At 42.8% G+C, this 26,143-nt stretch overlaps 1 protein-coding gene across 8 annotated transcripts in view; it reads right to left on the bottom strand.

The window, feature by feature from the left end:
* ELP4 (elongator acetyltransferase complex subunit 4) overlaps positions 1-26,143 on the bottom strand; it is a 283,737-nt gene that overhangs the window by 209,983 nt on the left and 47,611 nt on the right. For all 8 annotated transcript variants that reach the window (XR_004000077.1, XM_030560245.1, XM_030560252.1 and 5 more), the window contains exon 4: positions 2,235-2,369. Coding sequence is in view for 7 of the 8 variants with exons in the window: in XM_030560245.1 (XP_030416105.1) it covers positions 2,235-2,369 (135 nt within the window). In the remaining variant the exon portion in view is untranslated. The remainder of the gene's footprint in view (positions 1-2,234; positions 2,370-26,143) is intronic.

The following is a 26,143-nucleotide window of genomic DNA, read 5'->3' as shown; positions in this document are numbered from 1 at the left end:
TTTTCAGCTGACATTTAGAGCCCTTTAAACATTTTAAAAAACTCAGTTTACTCTTTATAACCTTCTTATACCATGCAACTATTTGGAAATATAATTTTAAAATATAAGCACTAAAGCTGGTTGGAAAATAGCTTTTTAAAAAAAATTATTGGTTTCCTTTTGACAGAAATTTCTAATCAGTCAACACACATGAATTAATGGAAACTGAAATAATTAACAGCTATTACTAGGTATATTAAAACTATCAGAGGGACATAGGTGCTGCATGACTTATTACTTCCAGACAGCCAATAAGTGTATATTGCATCATTCAACAAGCCATCAAATATTTCTGATCACTGAGATTACTTTCATCTAACTGATATATTTTAAAAGAAATTTCCATTTGTCCATTATTTTAACAACTGTAGCTTTATTTTCAAGTCTTATTGATTTCATATACGTTTTTGACAATTTAGCATTTACCTGAAAACAAACAAGCATTCTACTACAGTGGTCTCCAAATGTGGGGCACGCTCCCCAAAAGAGATGAGGAGGAAATTTCAGGGGTCATGTTGAGGCCCAAGCCAGCCTGTACAGGGGGGTAGAGAGGGAATGCCGCCTAGCCCTGCTCTGCCCCCAGCTCCACTCCAACCCCAGCCCTCCCCACCAACCCTGCCCCCAGCTTCAGCCCCTGGCTCCAATGACAGCTCTGGTCCTGGCTGCAACTCCAGTCCCAGGTCCCCAGCCCCACCCCCAGCCACAGCTCCTTGCGCTGTTCCTGGCCCCAGCTCCAGCCCTGGCCTCAGCCCCCGGCTCCCAACCGCAGTCCACCTCCCTGCCCTGGCTCCCCAGGGGAGGGGCACACACAGATTACATTGCAGGTAAGAGGGGGGCATGCAACATAAAATGTTTGGGGATCACTGTTCTAGTACATAATTGTGCAAAAATTCAAAAATTGTAAGAAAATTTTGATGGAAATGAGGGAATCATACCTTATAAGATTGTACGGTTGTTTTAGATCAGGCAATTATTAGTTTACAACTTGCAACATGCAAATCCCATCTGTGATAACCAAGGACAAGTCTATGGTGTTCTATTAAATAATATATTAATGGACAGATTAAGCCTTTTTGGGTTATTATATGCAGCTTTTTGTTCTGTTAGACCCAGGACATTTTGTACTAAAATAGTGACAATCAATTGTTTGTACATCATTGTATTATGAATTTAGTTTACATTACTGGATAAAATACAAACTGTATTTTGTAATGGTTCAGAGTGGTACAGCAAGCTCTACATGATTAAAATTGATGCGATTATATGATCATGCTGGAGGCTATTTGATTTGGCATGTCACCATATATAAGTCTTCTCTGACACAAAATATATAGCCATGTCTGTACAATTTCAGAGAAAACCAAACATGCCAAGCCTTGTAAGATCATTTTGTCACATTCCAATTAAATTTTTTTAGAATATGGCTAACTTACTAGGCAGTTATGATTACATCTAAATCACAGTATACAACATGCTTAAACCAAACAGCACCAAAAAAAAAAAAAAAAAGTCTGTTGTTGTGTTGTCCAAAATGCTATAATTTTTGTAAGGGTTGACTGCACAATTAGATCAAACAAGAAAGTAACTAGACTAAGGAAAAACATAATTCATAAAATACTAACAGCTGTAAACTTTGAAGAAGTGACCACTGGGCATGTGTCTTACATGCCACCTTCACAGCGATTAGTTTCTAGTGACAGTGAAGCTGATATAATCTCAAGTGTTTACTTTACTTATTACGCACATGGATAAGCAAGTCAACAGTTCGCATCAATTAAGTATTTTCACTAGAGGGATCTAATAAGTACTGTTCATTCAACCTATACATATCACTATGAATAGATAAATTTAGAAAAATGTTCAGTAAAAATACTACAGGTATCTTTAGGTTTAAAAAGTTATCTGAAACAGTGTTACATTCACCAGCCTTTTGTGCTTTAATATTTTAATTTTCTGGTTTTCTTTTCAGAAGTTAAGTACATCTGGACGTCATGAAACATAGTAAACTGCATTTCTCATCTCTTTGTATGTATTGGTGAATGATAGTTTGCTCTCCTGAAGCAACCTTTTAGCACAGTTTGAAAACACTTCCATGGTCTGGGTTCTACTCAGAGATTATACTTATAAAACAAGTGAATTTTACCCTTAATATCAAAGCATAGGATAACATCAGATATAATACTAAACGTATTTACCTCAATTCTTGGTAAATTCTGGTAACGCCAGGCTATTTTCATGGATTCCTGAGATTCCTGTTTAGACTTAATAGCGGTTTCTTTCTCATTCACTTGGTTTTTATGGGCATCATCAAACAAAGGTGCTGGAAGCTCCTAAATTGAGAAAATGAAACAGTATCGGGTAGTTAGAGTAGAAAAGTGGTCAAGACTTTTCACCCCCACCTAAAGAAACACTGCAAACTAGTAGGATTATTGATAAAAATGAACAGTTGTAAATTGATACCAACATTTGATTAAAATAAGACAGTACATACTGCATGCTACAAAGCACATTGGAAGCTGAAAAATGTTTTCTAATCATTACAACCAAAAAAGTACTGCACAGCATTATATATTGTAAGGACGCAGAATAGAAGCCATAACACATGGTCTGCATCTTCCTTTCCCACTAACCATTAGGGGAGGACCACACTGTTAATTATAGACTATTAACAATAAAACAAGCATGAAAGTCAATTCAAGGAACAAAAAGACGATACAAATATTTTAAAACTTCGAATTTATAAAAGTTGCTAATGCAGCTGCTGTTGTTTCAAAAACTGGGTGTTGCTGATTGAGCAATTCTGTCAATGAGGGCTCAATCTTAGTCCACCATGATCTAGAGCAGTGGTTCCCAAACTTGTTCCGCTGCTTGTGCAGGGAAAACCCCTTGCAGGCCAGGCTGGTTTCTATACCTGTCGCGTCCGCAGGTTTGGCTGATCACAGCTCCCAGTGGCCGCGGTTTCCTGCTCCAGGTCAATGAGAGCTGCTGGAAGTGGAGGCTCATGGCAGGTACACAAACTGTCCCGGCCTTCTAGGGGCTTTCCCTGCACAAGTGGCAAAACAAGTTTGGGAACCAATGATCTAGAGTAAAAAAAGAGTGTGTTGTTATCCTGCTGTTCTGTTGAGGGAGTAACTTGCACCAGAATGATACCCAGCACCGCATACATTCCCAATACACAAGCACAGTTATGGCTTCTGAGGGCATGAGAGATGGTTGTGGGGCAACCAAGGCTTTTATCCCCCTTGACACCCATGCCTGTGCAAGTTGGGATGTAGCAGCTCTGTGGAGCCCGTTTCCTCTCTTGTGATGCAGGTATCTGGCACATGGCCCTTTACCCTTCTGAGACACTTTGGCCTGGTCTACACTACAAAGTTAGTTGACATAAGTTGACCTGAGAAGGCCTCGTTGTGCACATCTACACCAAAAATTGTCTCCTGCTGATGCATGCATTACATTACAGTGATGCAATAACGCGACCTTCCTGAGCAATGCAGAGCCTTGGTCAACCCACTCAGATTGATGCAGTGGGACTGTAGACACTGCATTACTTATGTCAACCCTAACAGTCCTCCAGCCGCTATCCCACTGTGCCTGTGTTCCAGCAACAGCCTTGCTTTGCTCACAATTTTGAACTTCATTGGCCAAGGGGCCATAGATCAGAAGTCCGCCTTGCCTGTGCCCCAAAACTCATTTGCGTGTTTTTGAAATGCCTTTTCCTGGTTGTTCACCTTGGCAAACATTCCTATAGTTCATTTTTGGTGTATGTATCTGATCATCCACACAGAAACCTAATAGATAAAGTGGAGCAGATAAGAAGTCTTTGGATCTCCTTGGCCCGTGGGGAGACGAGGATGTGCAAGCACATCTGTGGAATGGCAATAGAAATATCCACATCAATGTGCAGATGGCACAGAGGATACAGAAATGGGGGCACAACAGGGATGAGTGAAAGAGAAAGGAACTTTTACCAAAAGGTGAGGATGGGCAACATGAAATCTGGTGCTGCCCCACAGACCTGTCACTGTTATAAAGAACTGCATGCCACACTTGTCAATGACCCCAGCAGCACCCTGCAGATAACTGTGGACACTTCACAGGAGCCAAAGGCAGAAACTCCTGCTGTGAACAGTAAAGTGGGGGAAGGGGAGGAAAAAAGACACGGCAGAGGACTTAAACCATGCCACAAGCTGTTGGAAACTTCAGTGGACTAACACCTGTACTACCAGGTGAGCTCAGATGAACCTGATGATGAAGGGGAAGGGAGCTCAGATAAGCATGTACATGCATTTTTCTAAGAATTTTTTTTTAACTTTTTGTTGCCTGTTACCCCTTCTCCCTCATTTCCTCCCTCTCCCAACATTCTTCCCCATTTAAAAATGGAGTCCACCCCATCTGCAAGTTTATAGAACAAAATAATTGACTTCTGATTGCTTTACTATTATGTATGGGAATAAATTCAAAAAAGTAAGGCAGTTTGATTACACAGTCCACATCTGTCCAAGTACAGGATGCTGATTTGAGGTAGAACAAAGAGAAATAGACTCTGTGTCCAGTTTTCAACTCTTTGGGTTTGGGGAGCCATGCAGAGTACTTTGTTTAGCTCAGTAGGGATGTCCCTTTTATCCTCTTGAGAGATCTTGATAAACTTTCATGGAGATACTCTGCAATTATTTCTCAAAGAATTGTAGCCTTATTTCTTTTCCTGCAGTCGGAGACTTTCCCATGCCACTCTGCATGGAGTTTGGCTGTCACAATTGCAGTAATCAGGCTAGCAGCATACAGGCCCAAGTGACTTTGGAATGTCAAAGTAGCTCTGTTCTCTGAGCCTTTGTCACTGTCTGGAGTAAGCGATCATCCAAAATCATTGCTGTCTGTGAAAATATTGCCAAATATTCACTGCACTGTCCCTATACCCATACCTGACGAATGGTGCCTACCACTGAAAACTTCTGAGCAACAGAACACACCTTCTCCCCTCCTCCCTGTTAGGCTAGGGCAGACTGTATTCACTATGGTTTGAGCTGCCGAGTGACGCTGTAGCTAGGTGTTCCAGAACTAAAGTGACAATTAGCATTTCTTATTAAAAGATAGGAGTCTTGAGACTCACCTTTCCCTGTCCACTGTGACTAAATCTAATGATGTATATCAGTCTGTTTTAATCAGCAGCCTCTGGCATGATGTCCTTGAGAGATGTCCCTTCCATGCCTGCTTAACATCTGACCCTGATCAGGATGAGAGAGGACTAGGGAGGATATTTTCTCCAAGATATTCCAATCCTCTATAGTCTTACACCAGGAACCAAAGGCTTAGAGGGACCACATGACTGTGGCCCTGGAGAAGGACCAAGAATGGAGAGAGAGGAGAGAGAGAGAGAGAGAGAGAGAGAGAGAGGGGAGTTGTTTCAGGAAAGGAAAAAGGACCAAGGCACTTTGGGAAATACACCAGGACATTATGGGTTTGCTCAGGCAACAAACTCAGATATTGCAGAACATTGTTGACCTACATACCCAAAGACCCTGGACTCAGCAATCTTTCCAGTCATTGGAGAACTCCATGCTCAGTGCTGTCTACATTCTCCAAAATACTAGATGACAGGATGATGTACATTTACATCCTTACCCTACCACTTCATGCCAGGGAACCACAAGGAGAGCTATAGCTATGAATACACTAACCTGTGAGAAGAACAAGTTGGTGCATGTGTAGCCATACCTACTGCACTGTAGTAGGTTTTACATACATGAACATAAATGATTATTGTTTACTGCTGTTTTTCCTTGGGTTTAAAATATAGTTCACTCTGTTGCAGTGCTGGTAACAGATTTTTCATTTCATATTTGTTTGCACTTAAATTTTGTTGCCTGTTTCTTTGAACACAATAAAGTTCTATTTTGGAAACTCAGTACTGTATATATTTATTAGTCTATACCAAGCATTACAGAATTCAAAAGCAGGTAGCAAAGACCCACCTATATTTAATCACACAAGAGAGACACTATTTCATAAAAGGATCAGACAAACACTACCATGATCAGTGTCCCCTCTAATTTTTTATGTCCACGTGGGGAATGAATTTTGTTATGTGCACCAATATGGAGGTGATGTGTGACACACCACCTTCATATTGGTGCACATAACAAAATTCATGTGGTGGAGTGGGGCCGAAGAGTTCAGAGTGTGGGAGGGGTTGGAGTGTGGCGGGATGAAGGCTCTGGCTCGAAGTGTGGGCTCGGGGTGGGGTTGGGGATGAGGGGTTCAGGGTGCAGGAGTGGGCTCAGGGCTGTGGCAGAGGGTTAGAGTGCAGGGAGGGTGGGCTCTGGGGTGGAGCCAGAGCAGTTTGGAGTTCTGGCTGCCCCGGGGCTGTGGGTGGGGAGAGAAGACTCCCCTCAGCCCTCTCTCACTGCAGCAGTTCGGGGCCGGGGGAAGAAGTGCCTCTCCCTGGCTGCAGCAGCTCCAGCAGGGCTGGGCTGGGCCGGGCCAAGGAAGAAGTTCCTCTCTCCAGAAGCTCTGGCGGGTCTGGGCTAGGCCAGGACAAGGGAGGGGCTCCACTCCTCAGCAGCTCCGGCAGGCCTAGGATGGGCTGATGGAGGGGTTCCTTTCCCTCAGCCGTGGCAAGTCTAGGGCAGATCCGCGCTGGGGCCTGCAGAAAGGGGCGCCTCTCCCTGCCACAGCTGTGAGCCCCTGCGTGGGGCTTAATAGGCAGTGTGCAACATAGAGGGACTTAGACCATGACTGACTGTTAAAATGGTCTTTTAAGACTTCTTTTAGCCATATAGATCCATTGGTTTGCTCTTTTAATAGCCCTTATTTCTGGTTGTGCAAATTCAGCAGACAGCCAGTCTACCTTGCCTCTCCACCCTGGTGGTAGTTTTTCCCCCTTTGCCTCACAGGTATTATGCAGCACACAACATACAGCTACAACCAAGGCGACATTTGCATTACTGAGATCCAATCCAGTGAATAAATAGCACCATCATCCATTCAGTCTACCAAAAGCACATTCAAAGTCATTCTGCACCTGCTGAGCCAGTAGTTGACTCTTTCTTTGGTACTGTTCAGGTGGCCAGTGTACAGCTTCATGAGCCAGAATCACTATTGACATGCCAACATTGCCAATGGCAATCCAATGGTCAGAGAAGAATTTCTTGCTTGCAGCTTTTAAAAAAAGTACGGTGTTCTCAAAGATGCAAACATCATACACCTTGCCTGACCAGCCCATGTTGATCTTAGCCCTTGATTCTCCACTAGAGCTTGCATAGCCATAAGAAACTATTTCTTTCTGTTGATGTACTCAGTGGTAAGGTGGGCTGATGCCAGAATAGGGAATTATGTGCCATCAATTGCCCCATCATAATTTGGGAACCCCACTGCTGCAAAACCATCCACTATTTCCTGTATATTACTCAGAGTCACAGTCCTGTGTAGCAGGAGATACTTAATGATCTTACATGCTTAGATGATAATGGCCTCTATTGTGGATTTTCTAACTCCAAAATAATTTCCCACTGACCAAGAGTAATCCAGTGTTGCAAACTTTCAGTGCCTGATCTCCACTTGCTTCTCCAATGTCAATGCAGCTCTCATTTTGGTATGCCTGTGCTGGAGGTCTCGGGCAAGCTCCACACACAGATCCAGAAACATGGCCTTTCACATCTGAAAGTTCTGCAGCCACTGATTGTCATCCCAAATTTGCATTGTGATGCAATCCCACCAATCAGTGCCCATTTCTCTGACCGAGAATCAGTGATCCACAGTGTGGAGCTTCTCCGTGAAAACCATCAGCATTTGCTTATTGTGCTTGAACATCTCCGCATCTTCCTCACCTCGATTCCAGGTGCAGTAGTACTTGTTCATGTACTGCAAACATATGAAAATTATGCTTCCTGCATTAGCAACACTCATGAGAACTGTGCTGAGCTTTGCAGGGTCTGTGCTTCTACCAGAGAGATGGTGGAGACCTAAAAGCAGCACATGGGATTGTAAGTTTTTTTTTTAAAGTGTAAAAATTATGTAATATGAAAAGCATAATGGGATGGAGAAAGTGGTATGATAGGAACTTGACCCTCCAGCTCCCAGAAATCCCTTCACAAATCACTGGCATCTCAGAAAAGTATTATGAAAATATCCCACAAGTCATTGAGCCAGATGATGATGCAGGACACATTGGGATTCCTACCCATGGTGCACTGCGTTTTACATAGACAGCCAGTCTTGATGAGCACATGCAGCTCTGATGCAAGCACCCAAGTGTGCACATGCACAAGCAATATACAAAAGTTGGCAGCTATATGCCAACATAACCTGGATCAACTAAACTATATAGTGCATTGTAACAAGGACTTCGCTTGCCCTCACAACAAATCAGCCAGAGACCCCTTCTAAGTGCAATCACCAGTGCTTTTTATGTTCAGTGTCAGCTCCCACCATCTTCTATTTACAGTCTGCTCCAAACGAGCAACCTGGGGGACAGCTAGCTTCTCCACCCAGCAGGGATGCACAGCCTTTGGCTCCTCCCTTTTCTTCCTCTTCCCCCCGGCCAGCCTTATATAACCCCCTGGCTAATAAAGACTGCAGGTGCTTCTCTTCTAGCAATTAGGTGTGGCATACTCAGCCAGCCCCAATTAATGCTTTGTAATTGGAGCTGGGTTAACAGGGGCCTGGCTCAGGACCTCCTGGGCAGCACCCTGTTACACGCACACATGGCCAACTGGGTCATAATTTCCCCCAAATAAACGTCCCAGAAAATGAAAATCTGATGCAAAGCACAAAAAGCACTGGTGATGCTGGTAAACCAGATGCCAGCTCTTGCCAAGTCTCTAGGTGTCAGCTGAGCACTGATAAATTCATAGCTGGAAACTGGACCAGCTCAACTGTATGTTAATATTGTTTAAGACAGGTGTTAGGCTTGTAAAGATGTATTTAGACTCCATAAAATGTAGGTTGCTGCATGCGTTAATCTTACCTGCAATGTCTGCATTCCATGCTAAAAGGAATATGAAAGTTTTGTTTATAATTGTAAAAATGCCTCCTCTGACCTTGTGAACCTAGGCAGGAAGAGTGGTTCCCCTGCTCGTCAAGGAGGACTATCAAGGCTATATGGGGCCATTGTAGAACAAAATACTTTGTTAATTGTCTCATCCACCCATGAAGAAGTTACATGCAGCAGCTCTCACCCCATCAGCTTGAACTCTGGGAGAAGGGCATATAAAGATGCTCACAAGAAGAAATGGTTCTCTCCTTGCTGTTTGGACTCTCCCAAGGGCTGGAGTTAATAAACAAAAGCAGAGATCCCGAGGGTCAAACTGGGTTAGCCCAAAAAGACATTCAGTAGACAGATTTAAAATTTTATTAAAGTAAATGTTTGAAATGAAACATACACAGGTTGAGAGGGAAGGTACGACATCTCTGTCATCTTTTGGAACCACAGACTGTAACTTATCTCTGCTTATATGTTACCTGCTTTAACCTGTAAATAAAAAACGGTTACCTACCTCTCGCAACTGTTGTTCTTTGAGATGAGTTGCTCATGTCCATTCCAATAGGTGTGTACACACATCGCATGCACGATCGTCAAAAGGTTTTTCCCCTAGTGGTACCAGTCAGGTCGGTTGTGGTGCCCTCATGGCAGTGTATTTAGGACACTGTTGACCCGCTGCCTGTTCAGTTCCTTCTTGCTAGAAGACTCTGACAGAGGGGAGGAAGGTGGAATCTGGAATGGACATGAGCAACACATCTCGAAGAACAACAGTTTACAAGAGGTAGGTAACTGTTTTTCCTTCTACGAGTGCTTACTCACATCCATTCCAACAGATGACTCCCAAGCAACTTCTCTTGAGGAGGGGTCAGCGTTCACCTGGTTGCTGACTATAGGACTGCCCTGCCAAATGCGGCGTCATCACTCACTTGTTGGGTGATGGCATAGAGCGATGTGAAGGTGTGGATGGAAGACCACGTTGCCTGCCTTGCATATATCTTGAACAGAGACGTGTGTGAGGAAAGCTACGGACAAAACCTGAGCTCTTGTGGAGTGTGCCATCAGTGGCGGGGGTGGAACTTTGGCACGTTCTAATGCAGGATGTGATCCATGATGAATGGCGCTGCGATGAGATGGGATGCCCTCTCATCTTTTCGGCGATTGCAATAAAGAGCCGTGGTGACTTACAAAATGGCTTTGTGTGTTCAATGTGGAAGGCTAGGACATGCCTGATGTCCAGGGAATGTAGCATCCGCTCTCTGACAATGGAATGAGGCTTAGGGAAGAAGAGTGGTAAAAATATGTCCTGCTTCACATGAAACTGGGAGATCACATTGGGTAGAAACGCAGAGTGAGGACGCAGTTAAACCTTATCTTTGTGAAAGACAGTATGGAAGGGGGCTCGAAGGTAAGCGCTTTGGGCTCAGAGACCCTTCTGGCCGATGTCATAGCCACCAGAAACGCAACCTTCCAAAAGAGATAGGAGAGAGGGACGTGGCCATGGGTTCAAATGGAGGGCCCATGAGCCTGGACAAGTCTAGATTGAGGTTCCACTGGGAAACGGGTTGCCAGACATGGGGTAAAGCCTGTCCAAGCCCTTAAGGAATCAGCCCACCATGGGATTTCCGAAGATAGATCTACCTGCTGCCCCTGGGTGGAAGGCTGAGATGGCGGCCAGGTGTACTTTCATAGAGGATATTGCCAGCCCTTGTTGCTTGAGGCCCAGTAAGTAGTCCAAAACTAGGGGAATTGACACTTGCTGCAGTGGGATACCTTTCAGCAGGGACCAAATAGAAAACCGCTTCCACTTTGTCAGATACGTGGCTCAGGTGGAAGGCTTCCTACTTCTGAGGAGAACTTCTCTCACTGAGTCCGAACATTGGAGCTCCAATGGGTTCAACCATGGAGTTTCCATGCCATGAGGTGGAGGGACTCCAGATTGGGGTGCTGGAGCTTGCCATGATCTTGAGTGATGAAGTCTGGGCATAAGGGATGGATTACTGGTCTGTCGAACAACAGGCTTAACAGCATGGTGAACCTGTGCTGGCTGGGTCATGCCAACATCATGAAGATCAACGAAGCCCTGTCCTGGCGGACCTTGAGGAGGACTCTGTGTATGAGAGAGAAAAGAGTGGGAATACATAAAGTATGTGACACATCGACATGAGGTGAAAAGTGTCCACGACGGAGTCTGGGCTGTGGTTCAGGAAGGAGCAGAACCGCTAGCACTTCCTGTTGCTCCGTGTTGAGAGAGGAAAGCCCCACTTCTAGAAAATTGAAAGGGCGATGTCCAGCCTGAGGGCCCATTCGTGACTGAGGAATGAACACCTAAATTGGTCAGTTAGCTCATTCTGCGCCCCTGGGAGGTATGATGCTTGTATGTGTATCGAGTTGGCGATGCAAAATTCCCAGAGTTCTAGGGCTTTCTGGCACAGGGGTGAGGATCAAGCACCACCCTGTTTGTTTATACAAAACATCACCATGGTGTTGGCTGTGAGCACATACACACATCTGCCTCAAAGGTAGGTCTGGAACACTTGCATGCCAGACAGACAGCCTTCAACTCCCGCACATTGATATGTAGTGATAGTTCTGCTTGCGACCATAGGCCTTGAGTTCTGATACTGCCTAGGAGCGCTCCCCACCCCAGAGCCAAGGCGTCCGTGACCAGCAACATGGTCGGTTGCGGTCTGGCAAAGACAACACCCACACAGACCACTTGCAGCCATAGCCACCAGTGTAAAGACTCAAGAATGGGAGGGCGAAGGGTAACTATCCTGTCCAGTGGGTCTCAGCTGGGCCTGTGCACTTGAGCCAACTATGCCTGGAGGGGTCTGAGATGTAGTCTGGCATGCCGGACCACGTATGTGTATGCCACCATATTCCCTAGCAGCTTCATACAGTTTCTGGCCATTGTGGGGAAATGGCAGAGCTTCTTGATAACATCCTTGAGAGCTTGGAAGCGTGGCTCAGGCAGGGTTGCCCTGGCTTGTGCAGAGTCCAAGAGAGTTCCTATGAACTCTATTCTTGGTGTAGGGACCAGCATGGATTTGGGCATGTTTAGTTTGAGGTCCAGCCTGAGGAATGTGGCACGGGACAGGGCCACATGCACCTCCGCTTGTGCTTGCGACTTGGCCTTGATGAGCCAGTTATCCAGGTACAGGAATAGTTGTACCTGACATTTGTGGAGAAAGGCTGCCATGTCTGCCATGTACTTCATGAACACCCTGGAGGCTGTAGAGAGCCCAAACGGGAGCACCATGAACTAGCAGTGCTGGCCACTGGTCTGTGGGCCGGGATTATGGAAATATGGAAGTATGTGTCCTGCATGTCAAGGCAGCGTACCAGTCCCCCAGATGTGGGGAAGGAATGATAGAGGCTAAGGAGACCATGCAAAACCTGGCTTTCCTGATGAATGCATTGAGGTTTTGCAGATCCAGAATAGGTGACAGTCCACCCTTGGCCTTGGGGAGAAGAAAATATCTGGAGTATCTTGCTCCATAACTCCTGAGGAACCTTCTCTATTGCCCCCAGAGTAATTGCACCTCCTAGTGAAGGAGTTGCTTATGAGAAGAGTTCCTGAAGAGGGATGGGAAAGGTAGGTGGGAAGGCAGAAGGCAACTGAACTGGATAGTATATCTGTTGTAATCTGTGACCAAGCATGGTAGAAGTAAGATAGCTGGTTCACAAAGAGAGGGTAAGGATCTGGGTTGAGTTCTGGTGCTCCATCCTTGGGTGCACCGTCAAAAGTTAGGTTTCAGCCCCAGGGGCTGTTTGGGGGAGCCCTGGCCTTGGCCTGAGGATGACTGCAACTGGTGCCTCCTATTATTCCTGCCCCTTCTCCTGGCTGAGTCCTGCCTACGGGGTCTAGATTAGAAGCGGGAGGGGGACTGGGGTTTGAAGGGCTTCCTCAGGGGTGTAGGAGTGGGACTTCAATGTCGCCCTTGAGTCTTTGAGACTGTACTAGTGGGAGTCCGTGTTCTCAGCAAACAAGCCTGAACAGTCAAAGGGCAGGTCCTGAATGATGTTCTGATGCCCAAAACCTGTAAGCAGGCACTTCATCTCATGGTGATTGCTCTGGCCATGGTTCGAGCCACAGAATCACCTGAGTGTAGGATGGCCTGGAGGGAGGTCCTTGACACCACCTTGCCCTTCTCAAGAAGCACTGCAAACTCTGGCCATGAGTCTGATGGGAGCAATTCCTGGAACTGAACTAGCGCTGTCCAGGAATTGAAGGTCTAGAGGCTGAGCACCGCTTGCTGATTAGCAACACGAAGCTGGAGCCCCCCCGGTCAAGTAGACTTTATGGCTGAAAAGGTCCACCTTCTTAGCATCCTGTGACTTTGGGACAGGATGCAGTTGACCTTGCTGCTCTTTGTGGTTTGCCACATCTACCACTAATATTTCAGGCTGAGGGTGGGTAAAAAGGTGTTTGTACCCTTTCTGCAGCACAAAATACCTCCTTTCCACCCCTTTGGCTGTGGGCGGTATGGAAGCTGGGGTCTGTCATAGCACCTCTGTGGTGTTTTCTTTGGTCTTGATAAGGAGCAAGTCTACCCCAGAAGGGCCCTCCATGTCAAGAATGTTCACCATTCTGTCACTTCAGCCTGCAGGCGTAAGTTTGGGCCATCCTTATTAAGAAGGTCCTGGTCCCATCGCAGGGAATGTGGTGGTGGAGCCACTGCCTCATCCGGTGAAGAGGATGATGAGGCCTGTGGGACTATATCTACAACTTTCAAAAACTATTTACAACACACTAGAAGGTACCCATTAGGTAGGCACTTGAGAAGCAAGAGATTGAAGAAAGCTCCAATGTCCGTCAGCGGCGGCAAGAAGGAACTGATCAAGCAGTGGGTCAGCAGTGTCCTATATATAGCGCAATGCGGGCACCACTCCAGGAGGCTCTACAGCTGACCTGACAGGTACTACTAGAGAAAAAACCTTCTGATGATCATGTATGCAGTGTGTACAGACACCTATTGGAATGGACATGAGCAAGCACTCGAAGAACTCCTCTCATTTCTTTTTCTTAGTTAATAAATCTTTAGTTTATTATACGATTGGCTACCAGCATTGTCTTTGGCATAAGATCTAAGATACAAATTGATCTGGGCTATGTGACTGGTCTCTTGGGACTGGGAGAAACTTGATTATTTTGTGATTGTTGATGTAAGTGACCATTTATCACTAAGTCCAGCTTGCCCGGATGGCAAGATAGATTGTAGTGCCTAAGGAAACTGTCTGTGACTCCATGGTAAGACTTACAGTGAACCAGGAGTTCACATTGGTTACTGGGTTGGTGAAATCTAATTATAGAACATACCACCAATTTGGGGTGTCAACCCTGCTTTTTGACAGTATGCCTGAGGCTGGCACTTACAACTGTGAACCACTCCAGATAGTGTGACAGCACTGTATTCAGATTTCACTATTATGACTAAGACAGTCAATATAATACAATGAATAATAAATAGGCTACATGAAAGAGCCCTGTAATAATGAATGATCCCCTCTGATAAATATAAAAACTGCTATTAGCCTTTGTGAAATTATATGCAACTGCATTTGTATCAAAAGAGTAGGTTAAGATTAAAATTTTCAAAAACATCTAAAGTGATTTAGGAGCCTACATCTAATTTTTAAGTGACTTAGGCACTTAGGAATTTGACTTTCAATGAGACTTAGGCATGTGTGTGCTTAAGACACTGTTGAAAACTGGGACTTATATTCTTTTTAAAATTTTACCCTCGGAGTTTTAATGTTTCTGTATTCATTGTCTTAAAAGATGCTAATGCAATATAGCTTAGAAAGCATGAAAAACAAATTGATTCCTTAGCTCTTATTTTTTCTTTTTTAGAGATATAAGTACAAAGTGTACCTAAGTGCATAAGCACTTTCATACTTTAATAATTAACAAACTAGAAACAAGAAAAATAAAGAAATTTTCACTGCGATCTATGCTATGAAAAAATAATAATTCCAGGATATAGTTACACTCCCATATTGTTTTCTATCTATGCAAAGAACAGCCTTCAATGCCAATTGTATTTTCACACAATGGATCTCAATTTCAATTGTGTCCTTTTCTCATATGCCATACCACCAGACTAAACATATAAGCAAGATAGAAAAGAGTCACTGAGATACATAGCTTATTGCAAAATATGAATAAGTTCTTAATAGTTTGTTTAGTTTAAATTGTTTTTACTACAGAAATGTTTTTTAGATTCTTAGACTACAGTGCGATAGTATTTCTTAGACTGTACTGATGTGATCTTGCTGCCTCCTGGCAACGGGTGTGACATAGTTATACACTTATTTTGCATGTTTAAGTGGTTGGTATTGCATTCCCCTGCATACATATTTAAATGACAGGCATCTCTGCACATGAAGGGTTAGCAGCAGACATTTGTGCCAGACTATTGTTCTGCCAAGATTTAGTCTTCCTGCAAAACACGTTTATTTTGTTTTATGTGTTTAACACTCCTTGTTCTCATGCATTCTCGAAACGATAGGTTGGGTAAAAGGGGTGGTTATAATTTATTCATGTATTACAATCTCAAATGAGCATATCATCAGCTAATTTCTCACATATAATTTATTCCATATCTTTACTGAATAAACAATGGGAAGCTGTCTATATGCAGCTCAGTGGTCTGATTTCTTTCTCTTTCTTTCTCTCTTTGGTCTGTAGATTATAACAAATCAAAAATTTGGTTGTGGGGGGAACTTATCTCAGAGTTTCTTTTGTGAATCAATCTGATTATTTGGTAACAGAAACTCTCATACAATTGACATACTAAATTCAAATAATTTACTTTAAGTGAGAATTCTTATTTTCCCCCATCTCTTGTCCACATTCTAGGAGTTTCTCCCTTTCCTCTTGGATTTTTGATTCACCACAAAATATCTAAGAGAGCCAAAAAGAGAACCAGGTCTCTTATCTCTCACTCTCATGCTATAGGCATAACTAGACAGTAACATGAAGGAAGAATGAAATCACAGAGCAGAAGCAATGCTTCAGACACTGATTTTACAGTGAAGCCAACCAAGTATATCTCCAGAACATCAATTTATGGCTTTTCTGGGGAGGCAATGCTGTACCCAGTTTGGGGAGGTCTCTGTTATTTGTCCCTATCTACCACGCTTTCTATGATCACAAGTTGGTTATTGATACTTGCCTTTTAACTACACAAGTCTTCCAGTTGCAAACTGTTTTTGGGGTGGGGGCCTCTTTCTGAAAATTAGGATTAGAGACAGGCCAAATATGATCTAAACCATTTTAAAAATAGACCAAGATTATAAAATTTACAGACTCATTTTAAATTGCCTATAGTTACATTTTCACTAAAGCAAAAGCACTCTATAGCAGTCTTATAATGTTGAGAAATAAACACTAGAACTAAGCTTACATAACATAGTATAACAGGTTACCGTTAAGTTTAAGTGTTAGTATGTGGAAGTAGTAACTAGGAAATCTGTTCTGGATTGGATAGAACGGCCAGACTGAGGTGCAGAATAAAACATAAAAACAAGAAAGTAGAGACGTATTGGGCACAGATGTGGTATATGTTGACTGTATGTGTAGACACATGGATACGAAAACTTAATTCCACAACCAGAGCTGCCTAGAATCAGATCTGCCAAAAAAATAAAAACCATCAGAGGCAGAATAGCACTGAAGGGATATATAGCCTAATTTGGATTTATAATGTAAAGCTACACCTGTTACTGAGTGACAGTATGTGCTTTTATCAAAACAGAGTACAAAGCAGTCCTAGGAATTAGGTATAATAATAATAAATAATAATAATAATATTAACTAGGTTAAAAAAGACTGTCATATTTGTGCAATTAATTGAATAGAATATAGTCCTATTGGCAATATATTTCACATATTGCTATAAAGAAAGGGAGATGACTAAAAAAGGTAGATACTTACACCTATATTGAATGATATTTGCATACCTGTAGTTTGTTGGGTTAATTTTATTATGAATGAAAATAAAATCTAAAATCCTTGACAAAACTGAACACTTATTTTAAATTTCTCACAGTAATTGTTTGGGCAGTACAAACTTCTGATATAAAATGTAACAGGCAACAGAAGGCCTGTCTATGTACTTTGGAAATCAGTGTAAGTAACACAATGACCATTATTTTGTATCAGCACTCCAAAGACACAAACATTCTGAGGGAAACCAGAGGCTTGGACAGATTATGTTTTCTTTTGATACAAATTAATTGCAAAAGTTCTGTAAACAGATTCAGTGTATTTTCTGTCCAAACATTAGCAAAAGTCTGGGATAACTGAATTGCCTTTTGCCTGCCACTTTAATGACTTTACACTTACTAATAACACCGCCACAGCCACCCTTTATTTCTATATAAATAGGCACTTTACAAACTAGAATCTATTTCTTCTTGAAGAGCTTGTGCAACTCCCTACAGCATCAGAGCTCACATCAGCTCATATACTGAGTGAGAACAGACTACAAAGAATAAGAACTGTACACACATAAACCTAGATTATCCCACTTTAAGGCTATGAATTTAAATGTTTAATTATACAACCAAGAAATGCAAAAGTTAAGGCTAAATGTGAAACCTTAACTCTTTTCCATGGTTTATACACATCACAATAGTTTTGTTATTTATCTAGCTGGATGCTACTTTACCAAACACACAATTTTTCCTACGAGCTTAGATTCACACGCATGGCCACTGCAATATATTTTTTCAATTATTTCATATTTACACTAGCTTCATCACCAGAATAGTCTAATATATATTTGATTTAAATGTTGCACATATAAATTATTATTATTATGTATTTCATTATTACAAAGTATGTATTCAGTTAGGGAATTTATTTTCTCTAACAAAAGGTATACCTCTATAATTATTTATTATTGCAGTGTATCACAAGCTTTATCTCATGAAACATACATGGGGCTTGATTTTGCTCCCACTGAAGTCAGTCAATGTAACATCTCCTATTGACAAGAATAGAGCAAAAGCTGAGCATTTTAAATTGTATTAATGTTAGCGTCTTTTTATGTTTTCTTGTCTTTTATGTAGGAGTTACACTAGTCTGTACTTTTAATGGGAACTATTGCAAATAGCCTTAAAGTTCAAATACCATTACAGTCTCTTTAAAACACAATCTTGTTTTCTTTACAACAAAACCTGTACACAGATTTTGTTGTAATTATATTTCTAAGTTCACAAAAACAAGAATACTGTAAAATGAATTTTACCATACGTTCATATTAAAAATGTTGAATTTTCAGCTGAAACAGAGATAATACATTTATGGTAGGTGTGTCAGCAAAGCACTAAATAGCTTTAGCTTAAAATTCATATATCACTTCTGACAGAGAACAAGCATAGAAATTTTTAGCCCAGACATAAAAGGTTTCTGACAGAAGTAACTGAACACAGGGAATTAATGAAAGTTTTGAAGTAGCTGTAACTATAATGGTGGGCCAAAAGAACACACAGTACAATTATATCAGCATATCACATATGCATGCATCCACAAAACCATACATTACTTCCAAATTTTAAACATAAAATATTTCCTAATTAATAAATAATATTACCATGGGATTCCACAATGTTTCATCTTTCAGGTACTATCCACATGCTGATTACTACAATTAACTATTTATAAATTCAGATACCTACAGTCAGGACTGGCGCTAGGGGTTTGAGCGCCCTAGGCGGATGGCAATTTTGCCGCCCCGCGCGCTGGTCCCGCGGCTCCGGTGGAGCTGCCGCAGTGGTGCCTGCGGAGGGTCCGGCGCTCTGCGGCTCCGGTGGAGCTGCCGCAGTGGTGCCTGCGGGAGGTCCACTGGAGCCGCGCGAGCAGCTGACCGTCCGCAGGCACCACTGCGGTAGCTCCACCGGAGCCGTGGATCAGCAGACCCTCCGCAGGCACCACTGCAGCAGCTCCACTGGAGCCGCCTGCCGCCCCCTCCGGCAAAACGGCACCCACCAATTATTCTGGTGCCCTAGGCGATTGCCTAGGTTGCCTAAATGGTAGCGCCGGCCTGCCTATAGTAAAAATGAAAGTCAAATTACACCTCTACCTTGATATAATGCTGTCCTCTGGAGTTAAAAAATCTTACCGTGTTACAGGTGAAACCGTGTTATATCAAACTTGCTTTGATCCACTGGAGTGCGCAGCCCTGCCCACCCAGAGCACTGCTTTACCACATTATATCTGAATTCGTCTTATATTGGGGTAGAAGTGTATAGTACTTAAGTAGGCTTCTTATTTTCCATCAAATATCTTTTGGAAAATTCTACTGAAACTGTGCTGATACCATTATACACATTTTTATTTTCATTTTCTAGTATTACCAAGTGATTTCCTGATTAAAAAAAAAAACAAAACACAAAAATGATGACATCTTTCCCAATTAAGAGTTACTGGTACATGAGAACTCACAATATTTTCAGATGGCAAATACATTTTAAAAATCAGTTTTCATTCACCTTTTAGATCCAAAATTAAAATTAGTTTCCCAGGTGTCTTTTTGGCACATTCATTAAAAAGTTCTAAAATCTTTCAGGTAACACCTGCACAACTTTTGTGAGATAGAGTCATCATTATGTCAATTATAAAAAAAATATATACGGTAACTCCTAGGCACTGATCAAAAACAGGCCATCTGTTTTTCAACAGATCACAATTAGTATAAATCCTATCTAAGCATTCACTTAACTCCCTAAGCTTGCCATTGTTTTAGATCTTACCACTGACATAAGCAGGGACACACCTGTTGCTATCACCTCAAACTGTAACATCACTAGTCAACCACTGTGGCATTTGCAAGTATGAAATTTCAAGAAAGGAGATTCTATTTCCTATCATTCACTTTTAACAGACAAAAAGATGGCATTAACTATTTGGTAAGTCCATTGAGAATATTTGTCCTCTAGTAAACACTAGAAACACTGCATTTTTATTACTCACACTTCTGGTTTGTCACAATTAACTAATAATGAATAAAGCCTTTTCTTTACTTCTAGAAAGGGACATTTATCTTTATATACTGCTCTATGATAAATGTAGGCTTAAGTGGTGCATAGGACACTGTGCAGGCCCTTTGCTTTCCATGTTTTTCAGGTAGTCTTTATTTTCACCTATACTAATAATAGAGGGGGAAGCGTTAAGAGAGATTAAATGCCCTCAAGAGGCAATAATGAGGAAGGAGCTACTTCAGTATATTCTCCTCAGGTGGAAGGTATATTAAAGTAATTCCTGTGCCACAGACAAAGAGAGTCAATCATTCTTCATACATGGGGCTATGTGGAAGGTATGGAGATTATCAGAGACCTCAGATGTGGAGAATATCCTGGTCCCGGGTGATCAGATGTGGATGAACCTTCAGTATGACATAATCGGCCAGCATCTTCAACAGTATCAAAAGCCATGTTTGTCTCCAGTAGTAGCAGGCTAGTAAGATCATGGAAATTTTGAAATTGGTCAGGACCTTTGCAACCAGAGGAAAAGTATTTCTAAACATCCATCCTCAGCATTCTGGCAAAAGCACTAGAAAGATATCCCACAGGTGGACGACTGATTTTTTTTAACAGGCAGTTGTGCACAGATCTCTCACTGGTGTGACCTACTCAAGAAAGCTCTGATTCACTACATTGGCTGATAGCAGAAGTCCATTACTTATTAGCTTAAATTGGTCTGAAATTATGTCATCCTTTCCTGCATTATAAATAGAAACCGGGAACATCTTGAGGGAATCTGTCCAATCTCATACTTATGGCCCAATAACAACTCCTATCCCTTATTCATAGGGCATCCACCACCCAGATGAGACAGCAATGTGCTTCTGTGGTTTCTGATCTCTGAGCTTTTGGACCTAATGAAAGTTCCTCATGTGGACACATGGTTACTTATATCACTGTTTGTGGCCATTAGGTTCTTACTGATACCTGCCAACTCCAACAAGGCCTGTTTTAGATCTGCAATGTTTAGATATTTTCCTGTGGTGGGAATCCTTTGAATTGTGCCATGTCAACCAAATCTTTTAGGTACTCCAGTTGCCATGGGGGAACAAGGTGAGACTGAAGGTAGTTTATTTTGAATCGTAGTGACTCCAGCTCCCCAGTAGTCAGAAACGGTGCTTAAATTCTAAGGTGTAAGGTTATTTGACTAGTCAGTTACATAGATAGAGGAAAACAAATTGCAATCCTGTGTAGAAATAGTCACTTGTGCCAAACATACACATAGTGTGAGTGCTCATCCAAAGAGCAGTACTAAGATTTGGTGACATTGTTACTCTGTAAGAAATCTAAAATCTATTCCTATCTGCATGTAAACATCGGTCAGATCCAGAGTGATGTCCTTTAGGAGAAACATGACTGTTTCCAGAGATGCTATCTTGAAGTTTTCTTGCAGATAAAAATTTGAGGTCACAGTGATGATACAGAAAGAGCCTTGCTGTTTTGTTTTGGGCAATAAAGAAAAAAATCACGGAAGCCCATGACCTATCCCCGACTTTTACTAAAAATATCCATCACAAAATGGGGAGCCACTAGGCAGCTGCAGAGGCCTGGCTGGGAGGTACAGGGGCTCCCACCAGCAATGGGGGCTCAGAGCTCCATGATCCCTTCCCCCAGAGCTGTGAGGTTCCCTGCTGTCAGAGGCCAGGAGCTGTGGGGTCCCCCCTGACCCCAGGAAGCTCAGAATACCCCAATGCCTGTGGAGGCTGGGAGCTGCGGGGTACCCCCTGCTGCCCATGGGCAGTAGGGATTTCTGGGGAGCTTCAGGAACCCTGCTGCCTGGGAGCTCTGGGGTTCCATCAGGAGCTGTGGGATCCCCCTTGCTGCCCATGGCAGATGGAAGCTGCAGGGGTTCCCCTGTCACCCATGGCTGCCTGGAGCTGTGAGATACCCCCACTGCCTCGGAGCTCAGAGACCTCACTGCCGTGGATGGTGCGGGTACCCTTCAGCTCCTGGCTGCCCTGGGTGGTGGGTGTACCCTGCAGCTTGCAGCTGCCTGTCTTCTGTGACCTCCATGATAAAACTGTAGCATTACTTATAACCCATCTTAAACCTCATTTGGAGTAGGGGGTGGTAAGATCCAAGCAATGGGTTGGATATGGGACCTGGATGGAAAAGTGTGGTGGGTTGGTGGAAGCCCCCAATTAGATATTGAAATGATCCTGGAGTTACCTGAACTGTTCAGTTTTCTGCCGGGTAGTCCCTGACATCTAATAATAAAGTTGCGGCCTGACTGAAACCATCAAGTGTCTCCTGTCCTTCTTTCGGTATAGCCAGACAATTCCTCCAAAGCAAGTTCACTGCTCTTGCTTTCACACCTCATGTAAAAGTTTAGGTTAGCGTCTCTGTTGTTTGATAGGAGAAAGTTTGTAAGACAGACCCAATAAACTATGTATATAGATAGTCTTTTGTCTCAGTCTTTGTGAGACTAGCTTGCCTTGATACTTTCAACATTTAGATCCTCTAAAGCACTTTTTGGGAAAAAAGTTTGAGAACTGCTGGGTAGATATGTCTAGAGCACTGCATTCAGGATTAGACTACCTGTGACAACATTTATGAGTACATTTCATACCTATGGTGACCAGATGTCCCATTTTTAAAGGGACAGTCCCGTTTTTTGGGACTTTTTCTTATATAGGTGCCTATTACCTCCCACCCCGTCCCATTTTTTCACAGTTGCTATCTGGTCAATTCATACCTGAGCCACTTACAATAGGCTCTGAATTACCTGTTATACTAGTGATGTCTGTCTACAAGGGACAATGGATCCACCCAGGAACACTTCTTAAAAATGTGAAAGAGTAAAGCAGGTCCTGTATACACAAATCATTTGTGGAAGGGACAAGTGAAAAAGGAACAACCCCCCCCCCACCACATAATCAGAAAAAGCAAGCAGCAGCAGTTGAACTGGCCACAGGTTGCAAATAGAGAGTTTTTACACTGACCCTGCTCAGGAAGGAACTGGTGACTACAACTGCAGGTGATGTGTACATTCCACCACAAAGTCTGATGTAGGAGGCACCCTTGTACAAGCAACATTATAGTGCTTTGAGTTCAGATGGTTCCTGGCCTGGGCTGTGTGCAGGAGTGGTTACATAAAAGCCATGCTTGAGCAATACTGTGTAATCCGTTTTTCCGAGATTCAGTACTATTTAAAAAACAAAATTATTTTCCAATAGCTTTATTAAATTGTTAAAAATGTTTTGCAAATCATTCCACTCCCCCACATCAAAAGCACCTGAAAATATAAACACTGCTGCCATGGTAGTATGCCAGAATTATTTTTTCAGGACTAATTAAAAAGTTGAGTCAGGATTATGACAGTGTTTAAACTGTACTAAGCAAATATGTTTATGCTCATTTGACAGAAACCACAATCCAAGAACAATACAAGATTGAAAAAATATTTACCTCAAGAAAGATCATTTAGAGCTTGGAAATAATCATGTTTGCTATTAAAACTAAATTGGTACTTTTGCAAGGCTCATTGCTTAATTAAAAGTATTTAGCTCCTCCATAGCACAGCTTTGAAAAGATCTGGGACTTTTTAATTTTGTGGCATCAGGATATAATGTCTCCTGACAACTGTTATATTCTCCCTTGCTAGAAGAAACAGCATATGAGGGTCAGATCTTCATTGACAAAGAGTGCTTCCAACTACGGTGTACTTAGTGCTGGTATATAGAGAATAGAGCAAGTGGCAATGTGCAAGTGAATAAAATAAAATAAAATTCAACAAAACAAAATAAGCTGGAGTCGCCATACCTGAGGACCCCTAAATCACAACTCCGCTTCCTGTAGAATGCAAATATAAAAGGTGGATAATTGCTAAAGTTAATAAGATCAATTTATTGTGGTTTGTATTAAAAAAAAAATCACAAAAACAAGAGCTAGAAAAAATCCAGTTTTCTGAAATACTTGTCAATATACAGTGTAATTAAAGTAATTTGATTTCTTACAACCCAAAACTAATGAAAGTTTTATCACAACTAGGATTAAACATTTTATTAACACAATTTTCATTTCTATAGTAAAAATGCATATAATCCAAATTATTTATAATTCATGTCTTTCTGTGTTTGCTGCTATATTACTTTGCTTGCTTTGTTTTGGCAGATGCACTAAGCAAAATCAGATTCTAACAGTTTGACCTCTCTCATTGCTTATGTTCTCCAGGGCATAATGAAACTCAAGATACAATCCCACAGCAGTTAATGAAGCTTAACCTCACACCCTCTTAATTACCAATGCATTACGCTGACTATAGACATCATACTTCTCTCTAAGCTATTTTACAATGCTACAGAAGTACTACTGTGCTATTATTTAGCACCATAATCCAGGCTATATGTGAAATCCCTCTTAAATAAAATCCTCTGAACCTTTCAGGTTTTGATAACTGCATAATTAACAGTAAAGAATCTTAAACATTATCCTATTTATTGATACATAAATAGTTGTTCAAAACAGCTATATTTTTAAGTGTATTTTGCAAAGCAGTTATTGCTACAGGTGTGATTATGGAATGTTTGAAAGAAAAGAAAAAAAAACTAACGGAGTATGACTCACTGTTGATCTCCATTTGCAGTGATATTTAAGTAGTTTTAAACCCACACAAATATAAGTGTTTCTTCGTTATGCTAATTTTTAGCATTTAAAAGGATACCAGTTGGTCAGTCAGGAAATGGGGCACCCATGAGTCTGGAAAGAACCTGGCTGAGGTCCCATGTAGGAGTCAGATGCCGAACGTGTGGGTACAGACATTCCAATCCCTTAAGAAACCTTCTCCAATCCTATGGTCAGCAGACCGAGTGCCCACTTTTGCCCGGGTGGAAGGCCGAAATCACTGCTAGGTGCACTCTCATGGATGAAACTGCTAAGCCCTGCTGTTTCAAGGACAAGTGATAATCTAAGATGGTAGGCACTGACACCTCCAGAGGGGCAGTATTGCTCAGAGCACACCAGCAGGAGAAGCGCTTCCACTTGGCCAGATACGTGGACCTAGGAGAGGGCTTTCTGCTACCCAAGAGAACGTGCTGCACCGAGCGGGAGCAACACAGCTCAGATTGAGTTAGCCATGCAGCATCCATGATGTGAGTTGGAGGGACTGTAGGTCCAGATGACACAGTCAGCTGTGCTCCTGGTTGATCAGAACTGGCCACAGCAGGAGAGGAACTGGCGTGGTCACCGACAGGTCGAGGAGTGTGGTGTACCAATGATGCCTGGGCCACGTCGGGGCAATTAGTATTAAGCGGGCCTTGACCCTTTACAATTTGAGAAGGGGCTTGCGGACTAATGGAAATGGAGGAAAGGCATAAAACAGATGGTCCTTCCATGGTATCAGGAAGGCATTCAACAGGGAGCCCGGGGAGTGCCCCTGGAGAGAAAAGAACACCTGGGACTTCCAATTCTTGCGAGAGGCGAAGAGGTCGACGTGGGGAAATCCCCACTTCCGGAAAACAGAACGGATAACTTCCAGTCGAATCGACCACTCGTGAGTCAGGAAGGATCTGCTGAGGCGATCTGCCAAGGTGTTCTAGACTCCTGAGAGAAACGATGCAGCCAGGTGGATTGAGTGGGCTACGCAGAATTCCCAGAATTTGATGGCCTCCCGACAGAGGGGGGAAAATCGCGCTCCCCCTTGCTTGTTGATGTAAAACATGGCCATTGTGTTGTCCGTGAGGACCGAGACACAACGGCCCTGCAGGGGCTTGCGGAAAACCTGACACGTCAGGTGAACGTGCTCAGGTCCCGTACGTTGATGTGCTGGTTCTCTCTCAAGAGGACCAAAGGCTCTGTGTACAAAGGTTCGTAAGGTAAGTGCCCCAGCCCAGAGATGATGTGTCTGTGGTCAGGACCAGAGAGGACCATGGTGCATGGAATGGCACTCCCCCACATACTAAGTTGGGGTTCAACCACCAAGCCAGGGAAGATAAGACCTCTGGCGGTACCGTGAGCACTGTGTCCAAATCGTGCCGGCTTGGATGGTAGACTGATGCAAGCCAGGCCTGGAGTGGACGGAGACATAGTCGGGCATCTTTGGTCATGAAGGTGCGCAATGCCATGTGACCCAGAAGACCGAGACACGTGCGAGCTGTG

Source organism: Gopherus evgoodei, chromosome 4 (genome assembly GCF_007399415.2).
Source record: "Gopherus evgoodei ecotype Sinaloan lineage chromosome 4, rGopEvg1_v1.p, whole genome shotgun sequence".
Taxonomy (NCBI): domain Eukaryota; kingdom Metazoa; phylum Chordata; order Testudines; family Testudinidae; genus Gopherus; species Gopherus evgoodei.
The sequence above is the reverse complement of the archived record's forward strand: the minus strand, read 5'-3'. Positions and strand labels throughout refer to the sequence as shown.